Below are 17,005 nucleotides of genomic sequence, written 5' to 3' on the forward strand. Positions count from 1 at the left end.
ATTACAATCTGCAGCTCCTTCTGCACTGCTGATTGGAGGACATCGTCAGGCAGGCGAGTGAGGCGCTAGACGACATATAGGCATGGACTCACAGCAGGAACTGAGTAGCAGCCACGGTCTGAGATAGCCCTATGCAGATCCGAGATTGCCACTCACTTCCTGCTGCTGTGTGGCTCGGTCATCAACAGGCCACGGACCGGCACTGGGTTTGGGACCCCTGACCTACAGTACACAAGCAAAAAAAATAAATGGAGAGGGATAGGTTTATAGGTATACGCCCAAGGGGAGATTCTCCAAAGGCTTTGCCAGCATTCAATCACCTGAAGGTAGCAGCCTATAACCCAGGCTATATGATATTCCAGCCTTTGCCCTGTATGATTAAGACAAGTATACTAACAATAACTTTACAAGGAATACAAAAAAAAAAAATGAAAAGTTACAATTTCAAAAGGAGGTTATTTTTGATCAGAGATAAAGCTGAAGTAGTAAAGTTACAGTTAAAGCAAATTGGCGAGAAGATGATGCATGGAGGCGAGATGAGGTCTTCAAGAAGAGACACTTATAAAAGTAAACCTATCAGGACAAAAATAGGGCATTACAGTCTGGTTTTAAATGCTTGTCTGTATTCTGTATATAAACGGCGGCAAGGGGGCTTCTTCTCCTGGGCAGGCCTGCACTTCCGGTTTACAGCGAGAGCCAATTAGTGGGTCCGGGGGACACCCCGATCATTCAGGACAAGCCAGATCTCAGTTCTGTGAGAAGGTAAGGGAAGGTTGTGACCCTGTGTTCCTGCAAAGCATGAACACGGATCTCTGCCTTCCTCTAGAACAAGCATCTCACAGTGTACACAAGCACAGGTTAGGCACACAGGTAACCCTTTGATCGCCCCTGATGTTAACCCTTTCCCAGCCAGCGTCATCAGTACAGTGATCATGCATATTTTTAATACTGATCACGGTATTCGTGGCACTGGTCCCCAAAAAGTGTCAGTGTCTGATTTGTCCGCCACAATGTCGCAGTCCTGCTATAATAATTCGCTAATTACTGCCATTACTAGTAAAAATTAAATAAAAATTCCATAAATCAATCCTATAGTTTGTAGACACCATAACTTTTGGGCAAACCAATCAATATACGCTTAGTTGTATTTTTTTTACCAAAAATATGTAGCAAAATACATATTAGCCTAAATTGATGATGAAATTAGACTTTTTTCCCCATTTTTTTTTTATTGGATAGGTTTTATAGCAGAGTGGGGTTTAAAAGTGGGTTTTTGGCAGAGTGGGGTTCTATAGCAGAGATGGGGTTTTTTTTTTGTTTAAAGTGCAAAAAATAAAAACCACAGATCTGATCAAATACCACTATTTGTGAGGGGGGGAGAAAAAAAAAAAAAAAAAGAAGAACACACATTTTATTTGGGTACAGCGTCGCAATTGTCAGGTAAATTAACGCAGTGCCGTATCGCTAAAAATGGCCTGGTCAGGAAGAGGGTAAACCTGCTGGCGCTCAAGTGGGTATAAAGGTTCAAGAGCTAGGGTTAATATCCCAATCCTCTACTTTATTACCAAAGGAGCCAGTGACTTAGAAGAACCATGCAGGAGTGTGTTAAGTCTATCTGCAAGCTTATTCCAAGCTTGTATAGTCACTGCATTTTTTTTATATGTTTTATAACCAGAAGGTAAGGGAAACCATTTTCCTCAAAATGTTTGCTTTTGGTTTATGTACAAAATATGCTGCGATGGCAAAGTAGTGCGACTTCCTTCCAAATTGGATGCTATTTAGGTGCTTGTGCAAGGGATGAAATCGCACCCAAGTCAGACCAAAATAGTGCAGGAACCTTTTCTAAAGTCGGAACAACTTGTTTAGTATCAGTTAAGACTGCCCTCGTAGGGAAACAATGATGTTGACATCTCATGCGACTTGGGGTCTAACAAGTTGGATCCCATGTCGCAGCAGTGTGAACTGAGCCTTACCTGAGCCCATCAGGGATCCAGCGATGTGCCCATGTGCAATCTTCCTTCCCCTCTCTCTCTCTCTCTTCTCACAGAGACTCAGCAGCAGAAGCCAATGACTTCAGCTGCTGCCGCCCATCAAATGACCAAAGGAGGGACTGCGGACGGGACCGAGCCACACTGCGTGTGTCTACACACAGCTCAGGAGCAAGCATGCGCTTCAAAAGCAAGTGGCTTACTAGGGAGTACACAGAGAAGAGGAGGAGTCAGGGCATTGGCGGAGAAGCCCAGAAGGGGAGGTTCGGGGATGCTCTGTGCAAAACCATTGCACAGAGCAGATAAATAGAACATGTTTGTTATTTTAATTAAAAAAAAAAAAAAACTGACTGTGACTAGCAGAGTCCCTTTAGCTCCAAACAAACTAAAATGAGAAATCATATGAACACTATTTTTTTTAATTTATATGTTATTTCAGGGCTCTCTCACACATGCATTGAATTATACAGAACCCCTGACACGCTAGAACACACCTAAAGTGTTAATGAGCGTTATGATTGTGTTGCATAGGCGTTCATGTCGCATCAGACAACACACCTCAAACACACTATGTGAAGTTTGACAAGGCTAAAATTTGAAATTATCACTTTTAAAGTGTTGCAACAGCATCTACAGCGCAATGTAAACGCCATAGGTGCGTTCACAGTGCATTTATGGCGCGCTTGTGGGGATTTTAAATAGAAGTTAACGAAGGCAGTTGTGAAGCATCAACGCCTGCCAAACTCTGTAGGCAATGATAACGCTGCAGTGTGAACATCTCCATCTGCTCTGCATTTTAACAATTTTGAGTGGCATTTAAAAAGCAGTCAGGAAGTGGTAAAATAATGGCCTTTTCCACATCTGTGTGAAAGAGCTCTAAATCAAATGACGAAGCGCCACGTTTTCAGTAAAACCGCAGAACCTAGTTTTTAAAAGAGCCATTCCTGGTTCCCTTCTAACTCTAACCCACCCTTTTATTGACCTTGTGAGTCAATTATATTTCACTAAAAGTTTCCCCTCCGCGAATCCAGAGGAATGATGGAGCCCGAGATTGTAGGTGCCGTTTACTCCCTTGTGTTGACGTCGGTCCTATTGTGGAAACATATCCTTGAGAGGTGCTTTAAGGCTGCACTAGTTTTATAAATGGCCCCCAGTTTGTATACTTAGCAGTTACGGACCAATGCACAGTGTTTAATTCTACATTGGGTTCATTCTCTTCTACCTCTGTATGCTGATAGTAGGACCTGCAAGCCCAGACATCTCTATAGAGCAGTGCATCTCAACAAGGTTGCAGTATGGGTTCCCACGGGATGCTGTGAACACTGGACCCAATCTGCCCTGGCTCAACATGGATGCAATGGTCAACACGAGCCAACTGCCAGCACTATGGCATTCTCTGGTGGTCTAGGGCCAGGACGCACGATGTCAGTTGCTATTGCGTGACAGCAAGCACCACGGCAATGCATTACGCTGCTCCAGCGCCATCCCAACCATTCAGAAGAGAATGTAAATTTGCCTCCTCAAGACTTGCATACACAAAAGTTGACCAAACATTCACTGCAAGTGACTCCATTCCCTGTAAAACAGAACACATGCACCAGGAAATATTACCTATAGTAAAGGTTTGGTGACTGTCACATTCACTGCTTTCTAAATATGCTCCCACCATCATTCCTAAAGTATAATTCCAGTCAAATCGTAACTTTACCTAAACATAAAATCAATAAAAATAATTTTCCAAAAAAAAAAAAAAAAAAAAAAAAAAACACACAACAACTCGTAACTATACCTAAACATTCTTCCACAGCCATTCTAAGCATATTCTATCCACCTTGTAAAGGAAAGAAGCCTATACTTCTTCTCAATGTGCCCAGGTACAGCTACATGATCTCTCCAGCAGCCAGCTTCAGTGAAGAGGACAGATCACCAACAATGGCTGCAGAGCCTAGATGATATCACCCATAGGTTTACTATTGGGCATCTGCTGTCCTTTCTCTACTGTAAAGCCAGTGCTGGGGGCAGATCAGGTGCTGGAGCACCCTCAGAATAGTTGAGTATAGACATCTTTCCTTTTATAAGGTAGTTCGAATAGGCTGAGAATGGTGATGGTAGCAGGTATAGGTATAGCTGGGATTTGACTTGAATGCCACTTTAATTCTTGTTAATTATAGGATGAGCTTATTTTTGCCCATTTGTCATACATGCTTACCTTAAACAAAGTGGAATGAGTGCGCCAGACTCCTGGTTAAACTTGAGATGGACGCTTTCCAGTTGTCGTGTACGTACTAACTCATGAGGAATTATGGCTGAGGAACTTTCACTTTCTAAACTGTCTTTGCGACTCCTTAAAAAAATAAAGAGCAGAAAGGACACATTTAAAGCTTGCTAAAGTATTATTTAGTACTATATCAGGTATCATAAGGTAATAAAACCCAAGAAGGAAAGCTATTGAGCCCATGCACAGGCAGACTAGGTCATTTAAGATTCATCTACCTAATCATCTAAAAGGATCAATAGCTGCCACTGTGTGCAATTATTATAAATAGTTAATTTATACAGCACAAACATTTACAGAGAAATTGGTACCCGCTACCTGCCCCAGCTGAGCTTACAATACAATGTCCCTGCTAATTTACAAATCATACACATAACTATGGCCAATATACATAGAAAAACCTGTGAACTTGCAACAGTAACCAGGCCAAAACAAGCCCAAACATGGGTACAGAACAGGCAGGAACCCCACTCAATGCTGTCTGTAAGACCTTTCTCCCAAAGTGGTGTCTGTAGGTGCATAAACATCTACCTGGTAAGCCTTCCATGTGTGATGATACACTTTTGTGGAGGTCTGCTTTAATGCTTTATGTCTTATTCACATAGACTATGAAAAGGCCATGTGTAAATGCAGCTTAAGCTTCTAGGTGCTGCACGCAGGAAGCCGATTTAAAGCAGTAGTAAACTGCAGTTTAAGATTCTTCCTTCCGGTTTTGCGTCCCCCGGCTACTGTTTACGGTATGGGCTCTGAAGGTCCGGCACAGTAAGCCAGGCCTTCAAAGCGCCTGCGCCGGTGACGTCACTGGCTGCATGTACTCTAAATATCTCCTAAACAAGTTTAGGAGATATTCACAGTACCTACAGGTAAGCCTTATTATAGGCTTACCTGTAGGTTTAATTGGTAAAAAAGCATTTACTACCACTTTAAGTGTGTGGGGATGCAGTGGCTGCATGGACAAAGCCGCTCGTCCCAATTTGACAGGTGTGCTGGTGCCTGTGAGCTACCGCAACTGCAGACTGTGTGCATTTAGACAATGCCACTCAATTGTCATATTGGGACGAGCGAACGTGTCTATACAGCTGCTGCGTCCCTATACACTTAAATGGGCCATTTACACGCAGCACTTGGCGGCTAAAGTCCCAAACAAATGGCCTCAGCACACACGTGAATGAGCCCTTAACCACTTGCCGAAGGCCGCCCGACTATATACGGCGGCGGTCAGCCCCTCCCAGGCAAAGTGGCGTACTGGTACGTCTCTAGCCTGGGAGCGATTAGGGGGCGCGCTCCAGCCCCTGCTCGTACCCAAAGAAGCCGGCGCGTGTGACCGGCGGACCCGATGTCCGCCGGTCACTCGCGATCGTCGGGTGGAGAGGGAGAAAGGCAGGCGGTTAGTGTAAACAAAGCCGCCTGTCACTCTCCCCTGTGTAAAAGCACTGATCACTCGGTCCTGCTATGTAGGACCGTTGATCTGTACTGTTACACACAAAGCCACATCCAATCACAGTAAGAAACACGCCCCTAGGGACACTTAACCCCTCCCTCTCCAATAAAAGTTAACCCCTTCCCTCCCAGTGTCATTTTTACAGTAACAGTGAATATGTATAGCACTGATTACTGTAGTAATGTCACTGGTATCCCCAAAAGTGTCAAAAATGTCAGTCAAGGGTCCCACCTGTCCGCCGCAATGTCGCATTACCGCAAAAAAAAAAAAACGCACAGGTGATCAAATACCACCAAAAGAAAGCTCCGTTTGTGGGGAAAAAAAATGTCAATTTAATTTGAGTACAGCGTCGCACGACCGCGCAATTGTCCGTTAAAGTCACGCAGTGCCGAATCGCAAAATAGGCCCTGGTCAGGAAGAGGGTAAAATCTTCCGGGGCTTAACTGGTTAAGAGTATGGATTACAGAGTCACCAACTCCCCTATCTCTCAAAACTTGGGCTTCAACAGCCATGCTGTTAAAGCTAGCGACCAAAGAGCAGGATGGAAGATCAAACCTGCGACTGCAAAACTGGTTGAATCAGAAGAGGCCATAGTTTGTCTACCAATCGATTTACAATGTCTGCATACCACGTTCTTGGGCAAGTATGTGGGATTAGAATCACTTGGATCCCCTCCACTTGTATCCTGCACAACAGGCGAGCAAGAAGCTTCAGGGGAGGGAAGGCATAAATCATAAAACTGATCCCTAATGAGTCAATAGGGCAGCCGCCACAAAACACTAGGATCCCTTGTTGGGGGGGGGGGGGGGGGGGTGGGGGGGGGACACAAACCTGTCCAGACAAGTCTCTGGAAACACTTCTGGGTGAAGGGCCCACTCTCCCATTTTCAACTGCTGACAGCTGAAGTCCACTTGCCAATTACCCTGACAGAGGGACCCAGAAGGCGGATAGAGCTGTGCAAGAAAGCTAGCTGAATTACCCCAAGTTACAGGATGTTGACAGGCAACTTCAGCACCTCTGATGACCATGTTCCCTAGACTGAAGGGTTCTCCAGAACACCTCATCAACCCAAGTTGGCATCCTTTGTTCGTACCTTCCGATTTTTGGAAAGGAAGGGTTTACGAGTATCCACATTTACACGCATATACACTGTTCCAGAGCCAATCTGGTCTGGGGAGTCCGATACATTGACAGATCCAAGGACTCATGACGTTGCCCCAAACCAAGAGAATACTGAACTGAAGTGCTCTGGAATGAACCACCCCCATCACGCAGGCTTGAACAGAGGGAAATTCCAAAGGCTTCACACTCAGACCGGGATCGAAGAGACAGGCATTTCTCCTGCAAGAGCAGTACCTTCAACCTGGAATCGAAGAGACAGCCAAAGTATTCCAGGTGTACAAAGGCTGGTTTCTGAAAGTCCAGTACCCATCTGAACCTCTGTAGAACTTTCTGCTGGACACTGGACATTAGTCTTTAAACCAAAAGCTTCCTTAGAGGCAAGTTGTTCAGGAACCGCACAATGAACATACCGCAAGAACACAAAAATCCCAGAACTGAAGCCAACACCTTGGAAACGCACTGGGGCCATGGACAGGCCAAAGAATGACGTCAAATTGATAGTGGCAATCTTCCACTGTGAACAACAAACCACTGATGGGGCCCGAAAATTGCCAAGTATAGGTATGCATCCTTGATATCCATTGACGCTAGCAATATCCACTTGATGAAGCAAAGTAATCCCCAACTGGGTGGACTCTATCATGGATTTTTGTATTTTCAGGAGCTTGTTGAGACCCTTAAGGTCCAGAATAGGGAACTGTGAACAGGTTGGAATGAAAGCGGAAACATCTCCTCTCCTGCACATGGGCAAAGACTCATAATATTTCCAGAACCGCAAATACATTTTGTTTTATTTTTGTGGATTGGGAGAATCTCTTGAGTGCATAAAGTGTGAACGATGAAAGCTGTTGACACCTTTCTGCAGACCCAGTGATCTAACCCTTCACGAGTCCAGGTAGCCGCAAAGGCCCATACACATGGAATTGCACAGAGTTGTCCAGAACCTCTTCTCAAGTCCTGTCGCTTCTTGTGGCTCCTCTCAGCCCCTAAAGGCCCCCATAGGAAGCGGCTTCCTATGGGGGCACTTGTGCAGGCTTTCTCCCAAGCCTCCCTGTCTGCATCTATTGACACAAACAGAGCTCTGCCCCCCCCCCCCCCCCCCCGGCTTTGATTGACAGCAGAAGAAGCCAATAGTTCCCGCTGCCTCAACAAAACCTGAGAGACCAGGAAGTGAGGGGAGAGAAGAGCTGCAGACGTGCATAGCACTGGATCCAATGAGGGCCCAGGTAAGTGTAAAGGCGTAGCAGAAGGATGCCTTGAACCTTTTATCCGTGGCATCTTTAAAGAGGATCTCATCCACGGAGGTCTTATGTATGAAATTGCCAGATCAAAAGCTGGATGACCCAATTTTTTGTAGAATTTCTGGTGAGCAAAATGCTTTGGTGATGAAAGACCTTATCCAGTAAGCCCAATTGATACACATTTCCTCTTGTGAGGGGGCACTGGAAAGAACTTTGGGCAGTTGCCAGGTAACAAAACCCAATGTACATATTTGCCAGCACACGACGGATCACCAAATGTAGTCCGTTTTAATAAAGAATTATCACAACAAATGTGATGTGATCATCACATGCCAGACGAAGCGGTCCTGTGCAGCTCCAAAACTGTGCATATTGAATAATGATCAGATCACAAAAGATAAAGTACAACGGTTGGAGCTGCGCAGGGCCCCATAGTCAGGCACGTGATGACCACATCACATGCCTGACGAAGGGTTCCTGCAAGGCTATGAAACGTTGCACTTTATCTTTTGTGATATGATCACTCCTAAATAAAAAAACTTCTTGAATGACATTTGGTGATCCCTGGTGTACTGGCAAATATATACATTGGCTTATGAGGTTTCAGGTCTCGACGTAGTTAGCTGTAACTGCAGCACCAGCTACTTCTGAGCCTTTTCCAGGAACATGTACGATGATATTATCAGGTAACAAAAACAGTTACTTTAGAGGAAAAAGGATTCCAGATCCAGTAGACTAGCATGTACCACATCTGCCAGAAAGCCCACCGTGGTCTTCTATGACTGAAACAGCCCTGGACCCCAAGATTCCTGATGAGAGGACTTGTCCATTGAGAATTCCATAGCTTTCACAGCTTCCATTTTTTTCTTAAAGAATTTACACTTACACCTCCTCCTTCCTCAAAAGGAGAGGAGGGACAAGGGGATTGCCTATGTTTTCATCCCAGGTGTTTCAAGGTATTGAGAACAACGGAGAGCTGATCACACAGTCCAGATTTACCTGCAGACAATTCCTCCCTTGAAAAAAAAAAAAAAACTAAAAAAAAAGTGTTCCCATGAAACAGTGGAAATACCAGATAAGGGCAGGGATTCAAGAAGTCCTCCCTATCCACAACACGGCCATGGCTTGCTAAGGGTTAAAAGGCCTGTGAGCCCTGAGGGAAATAGTCACTCAATTGAGAGGAGTGTCAGCCTAAGCACAAAACACTATGAGGTAGTGTCTCCCAGTAGCTGACAAGTGTCTGTGTTATGATAAGTGGCAAGGCTGCGGTTACAAGCTAAACTTGGTTTACTTCTAGAGCAGTACGATAAAATCTCCCCTCACAGGGTAGGCTCAGGTAGCTAAAATGCACATGCTGTGCTCAGCCCATGCATGAACAGGCTTGCACAATAATGTAATCACGCAGTTGTGGTGCCGGACCACCCCTTTTGAGCTGACACCATTGCCACTTAATTAAAATCTACCCAAAAAGTACCAAAAACAGGAAAAAACACTGTCAAGGGGAATTTCCACATTTCTCCACTTACACCCAGAGGCACCCACCAACTTGGCTCCAAGGCCCAATCTTCACCCATCACAGTAGGTATGCCCCACAGGGCCTTCAGGGGTTGGACTCCACCCGATGGGGTATACTGCCCTGGACGTGTGGTCACTGGGTACACTGTAGTCCTGAGATTTAGAAATGCAAGCTCCAGCACTGACTTATAGTGTGGTATGCCTTGATATAATAGAGGGGCTGGCAGTGACAATTGTTAATATTTTGATCTCTACTAAAAGCGATGGGGGGGGCACACAGACACCAAGCTCACAGGCAGAGAGGGAGGGGGTGAAGAGAACAGGAAAGCTGTGGATGACGGAGGCACGCAGGTGGACCATGGTAATCAGGGCCCCGAAGCCATGACCATCGTGGTCAGGGTACAGAGGGGGACACAGGAAGTGGCAGGATCAGCCAGTTTTTTTTTTTTTTTTTTTTTTTACAGTTTAGAGAGGGGCAGATTGGACAGCACAAGCACTGTGCCGTTTAATCTGCTGCTATAGGGTAACAGGATGTCTTTTATTTTTGGGTAACAAACACTTTAGGGATGTGAAGGAACACTTAAAGGAAGTGTACTTCCCGTGCCTGGTGTTTAAATAAACTAAATAGTAAATATAAAAAGATAATAAAAAGCAACAGCAGCAGTAAAAAATGTGAGAAAAAAATAGACCTGTATTGGGCTATCTACAGCGAGTGCTAAAATATCAATTAAATGTGCAAAATACTGTGCAAATAATATAAAAATATATAAAATATATTATATTATATATATATAATCCCAATGCTTGATTAAATATATAAAATAAATAAATGATGTGACATGTGAATCAATATTGTGACATGAATTGCATATAACAAATATATATATTTAAAAGTTCATCTAAATTGGGTGTCTCTTGTCTCTTATTGGATGAACTTTTAAATATATATATTTATTTGTTATATGCAATTCATGTCACAATATTGATTCACATCATTTATTTTATATATTTATTCAATTATTCGCACAATATCAATCAAGCATTGGGATCATATATATATATATTTTTATATTGTTTGCACAGTATTTTGCACATTTAATTGATATTTTAGCACGTGCTGTAGATAGCCCAATACAGGTCTATTTTTTTTACAAACACTTTAAGGTTTATTTTATCTTTAGCCCCCATGCACACTGGACGTTTTTTGAGCTGCTGTTAGCAGCGTCAGACGTTTTTTTGCAGCTGCAGAACGCCCATCCATGTTATTCTATGGACTCATGCACACAGAGCTTTTAGGAGCTCGAAGTGGCATAGGCATTTTACAGCTCCAAAAAAAAAAAAAAACCAGGACCAGTGTGTTCTGGAGCTGCAGCGTCAAGCTGTAAAAACGTCTGGCACTGCTAAAGGCTGAATAACGTGGCTTCACGTGCGTTAAGCCACGTTATACGTTTTTTTCCTCCATTCAAGAACCCCACACTGTTTATTTCCCCATTTTGGCGTGGAGTTCCCCCTCAAGATTCTCACAGCGCACCGAAAGTTGGATCATCGTGATCCGACTTGCGGTGCGCCTTCCATTCAAATCAATAGACTCCCTATTTGGGGAGCCTATTAGGGATTATTAGGGAACCATTGATTTTGAATGGAGGCAGAAAAAACGCTGCTAAAAGCGACGTGGCCAAACGTGCAATAACGCAAATGGAAAAAGCAACTAAAACCAAGTTTTTACAGCTGCTTTTTCCTGGCATTAGAAGTGGCTCTGCAGCTCGTTTTTTTCTGACGCCCAGTGTGCATGAGGGCTTAGGCATTAAAGTAAACAACCTTCCAGAATCAGCTCCCCCCAGCAGCCACCCTAAAGATATACCTGGCTACGTTTTCGATCCAGCACTGTGCCCAAGAGCAGCATAGCTGCTCTCTCCCCTCACATGCATAGAGGCAAAAGCAGGAGCCATTGGCTCCTGCCAATCAAATCCTGTAAGCGGGGATGGGGGCAAGCCGGGCTGTATCTATAGGCAGTCCCCCAGACCCCAAACTTAACAATGAGCCATTACACTACTCCGTGCACCTGATTGAGTGAAAAGACAGCTATACATTTCAGATTTGCCACAAAGCTTATTTGTACACTATACAAGCACTTTTGAACCTTCACTAGGATATGGCAACTACTAACACAGACTGGCTATGTTTTTTTCTCTTATTACAGAAGCATTTTACAGGCTCTTAGCAATCAGTGATGAACAGAACTAGGCAGAGCTTCCCACTGCAGCCAGCAGTGTGAATGTCTGAAAGAGGCAATTGTGTTATGAATGGTCAGCAGCGGTGATGGAGCCCCTTGGGCAGGGCAAACAGATCTAGAAACAGTCACTTCAAAAATAGCTTATAAACCAGAGGGTGCACCTCCAAGGGTGGCGTCCATGGTCTCTTTCCAATCTTCCCCTACCCCTGGCCATTTCTCCCCCCTATCAAACTCTTTTTTCCCCCCTTTCCTTTTTTGCTACAGTATTTCAAATGTCACTTTGTAAGGGCTTATTAGAGAAATTGTCAGGCAATTATGTGGCTGCTACATTGAAGGGATATTTTCCCTTTCCTCTTTGGTATTATTTGAAACCTTATTACTACATGAACATATATTCTTTGCATTTTGAAGTATGAGGAAAGGCTCTTCACAGGAAAGGCCCACCAGTTCAGATTGATGTCTGGCAGACACTATAGCCACCAAAAAGGCTACTTTGCAGGTAAAAATACCCCCGATGGGATCAAAGGGCAGATCTCCAGGTTTCATTTACTTTAGTCTGTTTTGACTAAGCTGGTCAAAACCAACTATTTATCTCACCAACAGTTGCAGTGCCTGAGAGAACAGCATAAACTATGTAGCCTTAGCTACATACAGTATACAGTGCTGTTCTTTGGCAGCGGAACAAGAACTTCCCTTACTGCTCCTGCAACACAATCAAGTTGGGCTAAATATATATATATTTTGGGCTCACCTAAAACTCTAAAATTTATACGTGAAGGTGCTGCGACTCATAAAAATCAAAATACTCAACTTTAAAACCTAAATAAAACAATAAGCCCGCATTCACACTACCACGGCACGACTCTGTACTACTTCGGGGGCGACTTGTGAAGTCCCATGCACCGCGACTTCGGCGCGACTTGCACGGACTTCATATAATGAATGTCTATGGAAGTCGCTCCGAGGTCCCCCCAAAGTAGTACAGGACCCTTTTTTTAAGTCGGAGCGACTTGTGTCGCTCCTATTAGAACGGGTCCTGTAGCAGTCAATGGACCGCGACTTGTCAGGCTGACAAGTCGCGTTAGTGTGAATGGACTCTAAGTGTGCAACCTAGAAATGTTATAAATATCAGTGCTAAATAGTCAACAAAAAAGTATATACATACATACACACACACACACACACACACACTAAGGTTTACCTTCATGTAAGTGCAATGATTATTTTTAATAAATTGTAACTTTACAAACTGCAGTATGAAGTTTCCTCCTTCTTAAACCCCCTATGCTGGAGAATATCTGTAGTAGGATGATCCATGGAGCCAGGGATATTTGAGAAATACAACCCACTTGAGTGAAGCCGACACCTTACCAGGAAGAATGGTTTCTCACTGAGCTTTGGGAGTGAAATACTCCAGCTGGCTTACATTGATACAAGCAAGTTTGATCCCTATAATTTGGGATCCAGCCTTTCTGATAAGAGGCACGCAGCTGTCTATGTTGGAGAGAGCACCATATGAAGCACCGGTAGTGTTGTTAATCACTCTTCACTTTTGCAAGAGCACCTTAATTTGACTATTTTTCACTGGGATCAGTATTTCTATATATTTGTTGAATATTTAGCACTGATATTTATAACTTGTAGGTTGCGCAACTATTTTGTTTTACAAGTTGGGGCTAAATGCAGCTCAGCCATTAAGAGGAAGCTTTGTATTTTATGAATGAGCACAAAAGCATCCTCCAATTGGCTAAAGCAGAGTTTGTAAAGTCATCCATCTGCCTCTGCCTCAGCCAATCAAGGAACCTTTCCATTCATTCATAGAATACAAAGCTTCCTCTGAATGGATGAACAGCGACTCAGTTTTGTTCCAGGAGCGGGACAGGAAGGTCTTGTCCTGCTGCCAGAACGCATAGCTGTAGACTGTTTGTAGCTCAAGCTACATAGTTTATATAGTGTTCCCAGCTGCTACAACTGTGAATTAAATAATGCTTTATTGTTAAATGAAACTTGGAAATCAGTTTTAAAAAGGTACCAAGGAAGCACTAGGTACCGTAAAGGGGGCCTGAGAGGAAAAAAAAAACACCCAGAGTAAAGGTTTTAACATGAAAAAAAAAAACTAAACATCGCTAGCATCATATAAACAAATAAAGTGATATAATCAATGTAAAGCGCTCTTGCGCTCCAATCTTCTTAAAAGTTCTGAAGTACTCCACATAAATTCATTCCGTGATGTGACACACCCCCTTTTGTGTTCCTCCTTACCAGAAACAATGGACCCCCAGCTTTTCAGTCTGGTAGTCAAACAGGCTTGATTTAAATAGGCTAGATAGGTCACAATGAACAGATGAAGAACTCTCCAGTAGCCTCTAAGATGTTCCAGTAATCCTCAAGTGCAGAACAAAGAAGCAGCCAATAGTGAAGTACCTTTGCAGGTCCTTGATGAAGCCCCGTGGGAGGGCGAAACGCGTTGACGTAATTTCAGGTTCCTGAGTTGTAACGTCACTCCCGGTTGCCATGGAAAGCATGGTTACGGTGTTCGCAGAAGCACATTGCTGCTTACATGCTGTTTTATGAATACCATTTGTAAGTATGTTTTTATTGCGTTAATAAACTGCAACCCTACGGTACTTTCACTATTGGCTCCTTTTCTTTGTTCTGCACTTGATGATTACTGGAACATCTTAGAAGCTACTGGGGAGTTCTTGATCTGTTCATTGTGACCCATAAGTCCTATTTAAATCAAGCCTGTTTGACTTCCAGACTGAAAAGCTGGGGGTCCATTGTTTCTGGTAAGGGGAGACACAAAAAAGGGGTGTGTGTCACATCACGGAATTAATTTATATGGAGCACTTCAGAACTATTAAGAAAATTGGAGCACAAGTACACTTTATATCAATATCACTTTATTTGGACTTTTCGTATAGTCATGTTTACATGATGCTAGCACTGTTTTTTATATTTATCTTTCATGTTTAGAAGGGATTTATGCTTGGTGCACAGCTGCCATCTTATTTTTTTTTTTCACTTCTATTTCACAGTAGTGCGAGTATTTCTTTTTATATAGCAGTCTTTTTGCTGCATTTCCTTTTATGTTGTCATCCTATGATTGGAATCCTGACCATAAGGATCTGAATTGCAGGATAAACAGGTGTTAAAAGAGAAGTAGGACATAGGAAGTAGACAGTAAATAGGACTAATGGGTCACAAGGAACTGATCAAGAACTCCCCAGTAGCCTCTAAGATGTTCCAGTAATCTGACGTCGTAGACCTGCTCAGTAAAGGCAGGAAGTAGAAAGGCAGTCATTTTGGCTCATGTTGAAGTCACCTGTGGGCTGAAGGTTCAGTGAGGCTCCTAGAGAGACAGAGCAATATATAGCTGGATAATGAGAATAGAAGAAAAAGATTTTAACAAGCACAGTAATAGAATTCTGTGAATCAGAACTGCAATGATTCAGGTCTCCTTAAGACTGCTTGTCCTCAATCCTCCCTTAGAAGACTCTTCGACGTCAGATTGCTGGAACATCTTCGAGGCTACTGGAGAGTTCGTGATCCGTTGCTTGTGACCCATCAGTCCTATTTAAAATTAAGCCTGTTTGACTCTCAGACTGAAAAGCTGAGGGTCCATGGTTTCTGGTAGAGAGGAACACAAAATGGGGTGTTGTGTCACATCACAGAATTAAATTATGTGGAGCACTTGAGCACTTAAGATTCGAGCACATGAGAAATTTACATTGATTATATCACTTTATTTGGACTGTTATATAGGTTTGGACTGTTTATATGATGCTACCGCTTGTTTTATTTCTTTCATGGTTACAAGTTATTCACGCTTGGTGCACAGATGCTGCTAATTATTTTCTTTATTTCCACTTCATTTTTTACCAGAGGGCAGGTATTTATTTTTATATAAAGGTTTTAACATGGCAATGTGAAGTCAAAGGCCTTGGAACAGTACCTTTAAGGTCAAAAACTGCCCGTTTCGAGGCGCTAAGGGCTAGAATCTTGTCTAGACCCGTTTGCAGGATGGCCAGACTGGGAGGCACAGAGTACTATCTGGGAATGAACTGACTGCGCTGAAACCAGGCAAATCAAAATTTACAGGTACAATACTATATCTTCCTTAAAATAACTTTTTTGTGCTTCGTAATGTAGGCATCACAGACTCAGAAACCCCACTATCTTTTAAAACCTGTGTTTCAACAGCCATGCCTGCAAAAGCCAAAAGCAGGCTGGAACAGAGGGCCTTGAGATAGCAGATCTGGCCTGTTGGCATGAGGTCGGGGGTCGTCAGGAAGTAGTCTGAGCATGTCGGTGTGCCATGTTCTTCTGGGCCAGTTCCGTGCCAAAAGAAACACAGCCTTCCTCTCATGCTCTATTTTTTGGAACAGACGAGGCAGAATGTTCAGTGGAGGGAAGGCATAGATTAGCCTGAACCAAGACAAGGGATAACTAGAGCATCTGAGGCCAGAGCTAGAGGATAAATGGTTCTGGATACAAATAGAGGAAGTTTGTTGTATCTGGGCTTTGGACTAGGATGTCCACATTCACAGTTGCCAATTATTTGTATTGCAAACGTTAGATGTAGAGACCATTGCCCTTGGTCCAAACAGTGACGGTTGGGATAATCAGTCTGCCAGTTGCCCACTCCTGGGATGTGGACTACAGAAATTGCTGAGCAGGGATATTCTGTCCATTCTAGAATCTGGTTTGTTACCTTCAAGGCAGCCAGGCTCCTTGTGCTCCCTTGATGAATTATATATGCCACTGTGGTGGTATTGTCTGACTGCATCCAAAAAGGTGTCCCTTTAGAAGAGGGGTCCTGTGCTGAAGGGATAGTCTGACAGCTCTAAATTCAAAGATGTTGATAGGGAGTTTGGTCTCTTTGACTAATCATGTTTCCTCCCCAGAAAAGGGAGAAAATTCCTCCCTAGCCTGACAGACTTGTGTCCTTTGTACGAAGTTTACCATTGTAGTAAAGATCTTCCCACTTCCCTTGCTGGAATGGTGACAAGGACTTGGTTTGAGTGGATAGGAAAATGGGTAGATATAGAGAAAGAGCCTGCTTTTTTTTTAATGCAGACAAGAATGTTTAGCTGCAGAGTTCTTGAATAGAATTGGGCAAAAGGTACTGCCTCAAAGAAGGCTACAATTGGACCCAGACCTCTCATGGCAAATCTTACTGTGGGATCT

At 43.4% G+C, this 17,005-nt stretch overlaps 1 protein-coding gene across 2 annotated transcripts in view; it reads right to left on the reverse strand.

Moving 5' to 3' along the window:
• The window catches only part of SUFU (SUFU negative regulator of hedgehog signaling), a 112,780-nt gene that overhangs the window by 27,404 nt on the left and 68,371 nt on the right, over positions 1-17,005 (reverse strand). For both annotated transcript variants that reach the window (XM_082266812.1, XM_082266811.1), the window contains exon 9: positions 4,198-4,332. In XM_082266812.1, coding sequence (XP_082122938.1) covers positions 4,198-4,332 — 135 coding nt within the window. The remainder of the gene's footprint in view (positions 1-4,197; positions 4,333-17,005) is intronic.

The sequence above is a fragment of the Pelophylax lessonae genome, assembly GCF_965119305.1.
Source record: "Pelophylax lessonae genome assembly, chromosome: 9".
In the NCBI taxonomy this organism is placed as follows: domain Eukaryota; kingdom Metazoa; phylum Chordata; class Amphibia; order Anura; family Ranidae; genus Pelophylax; species Pelophylax lessonae.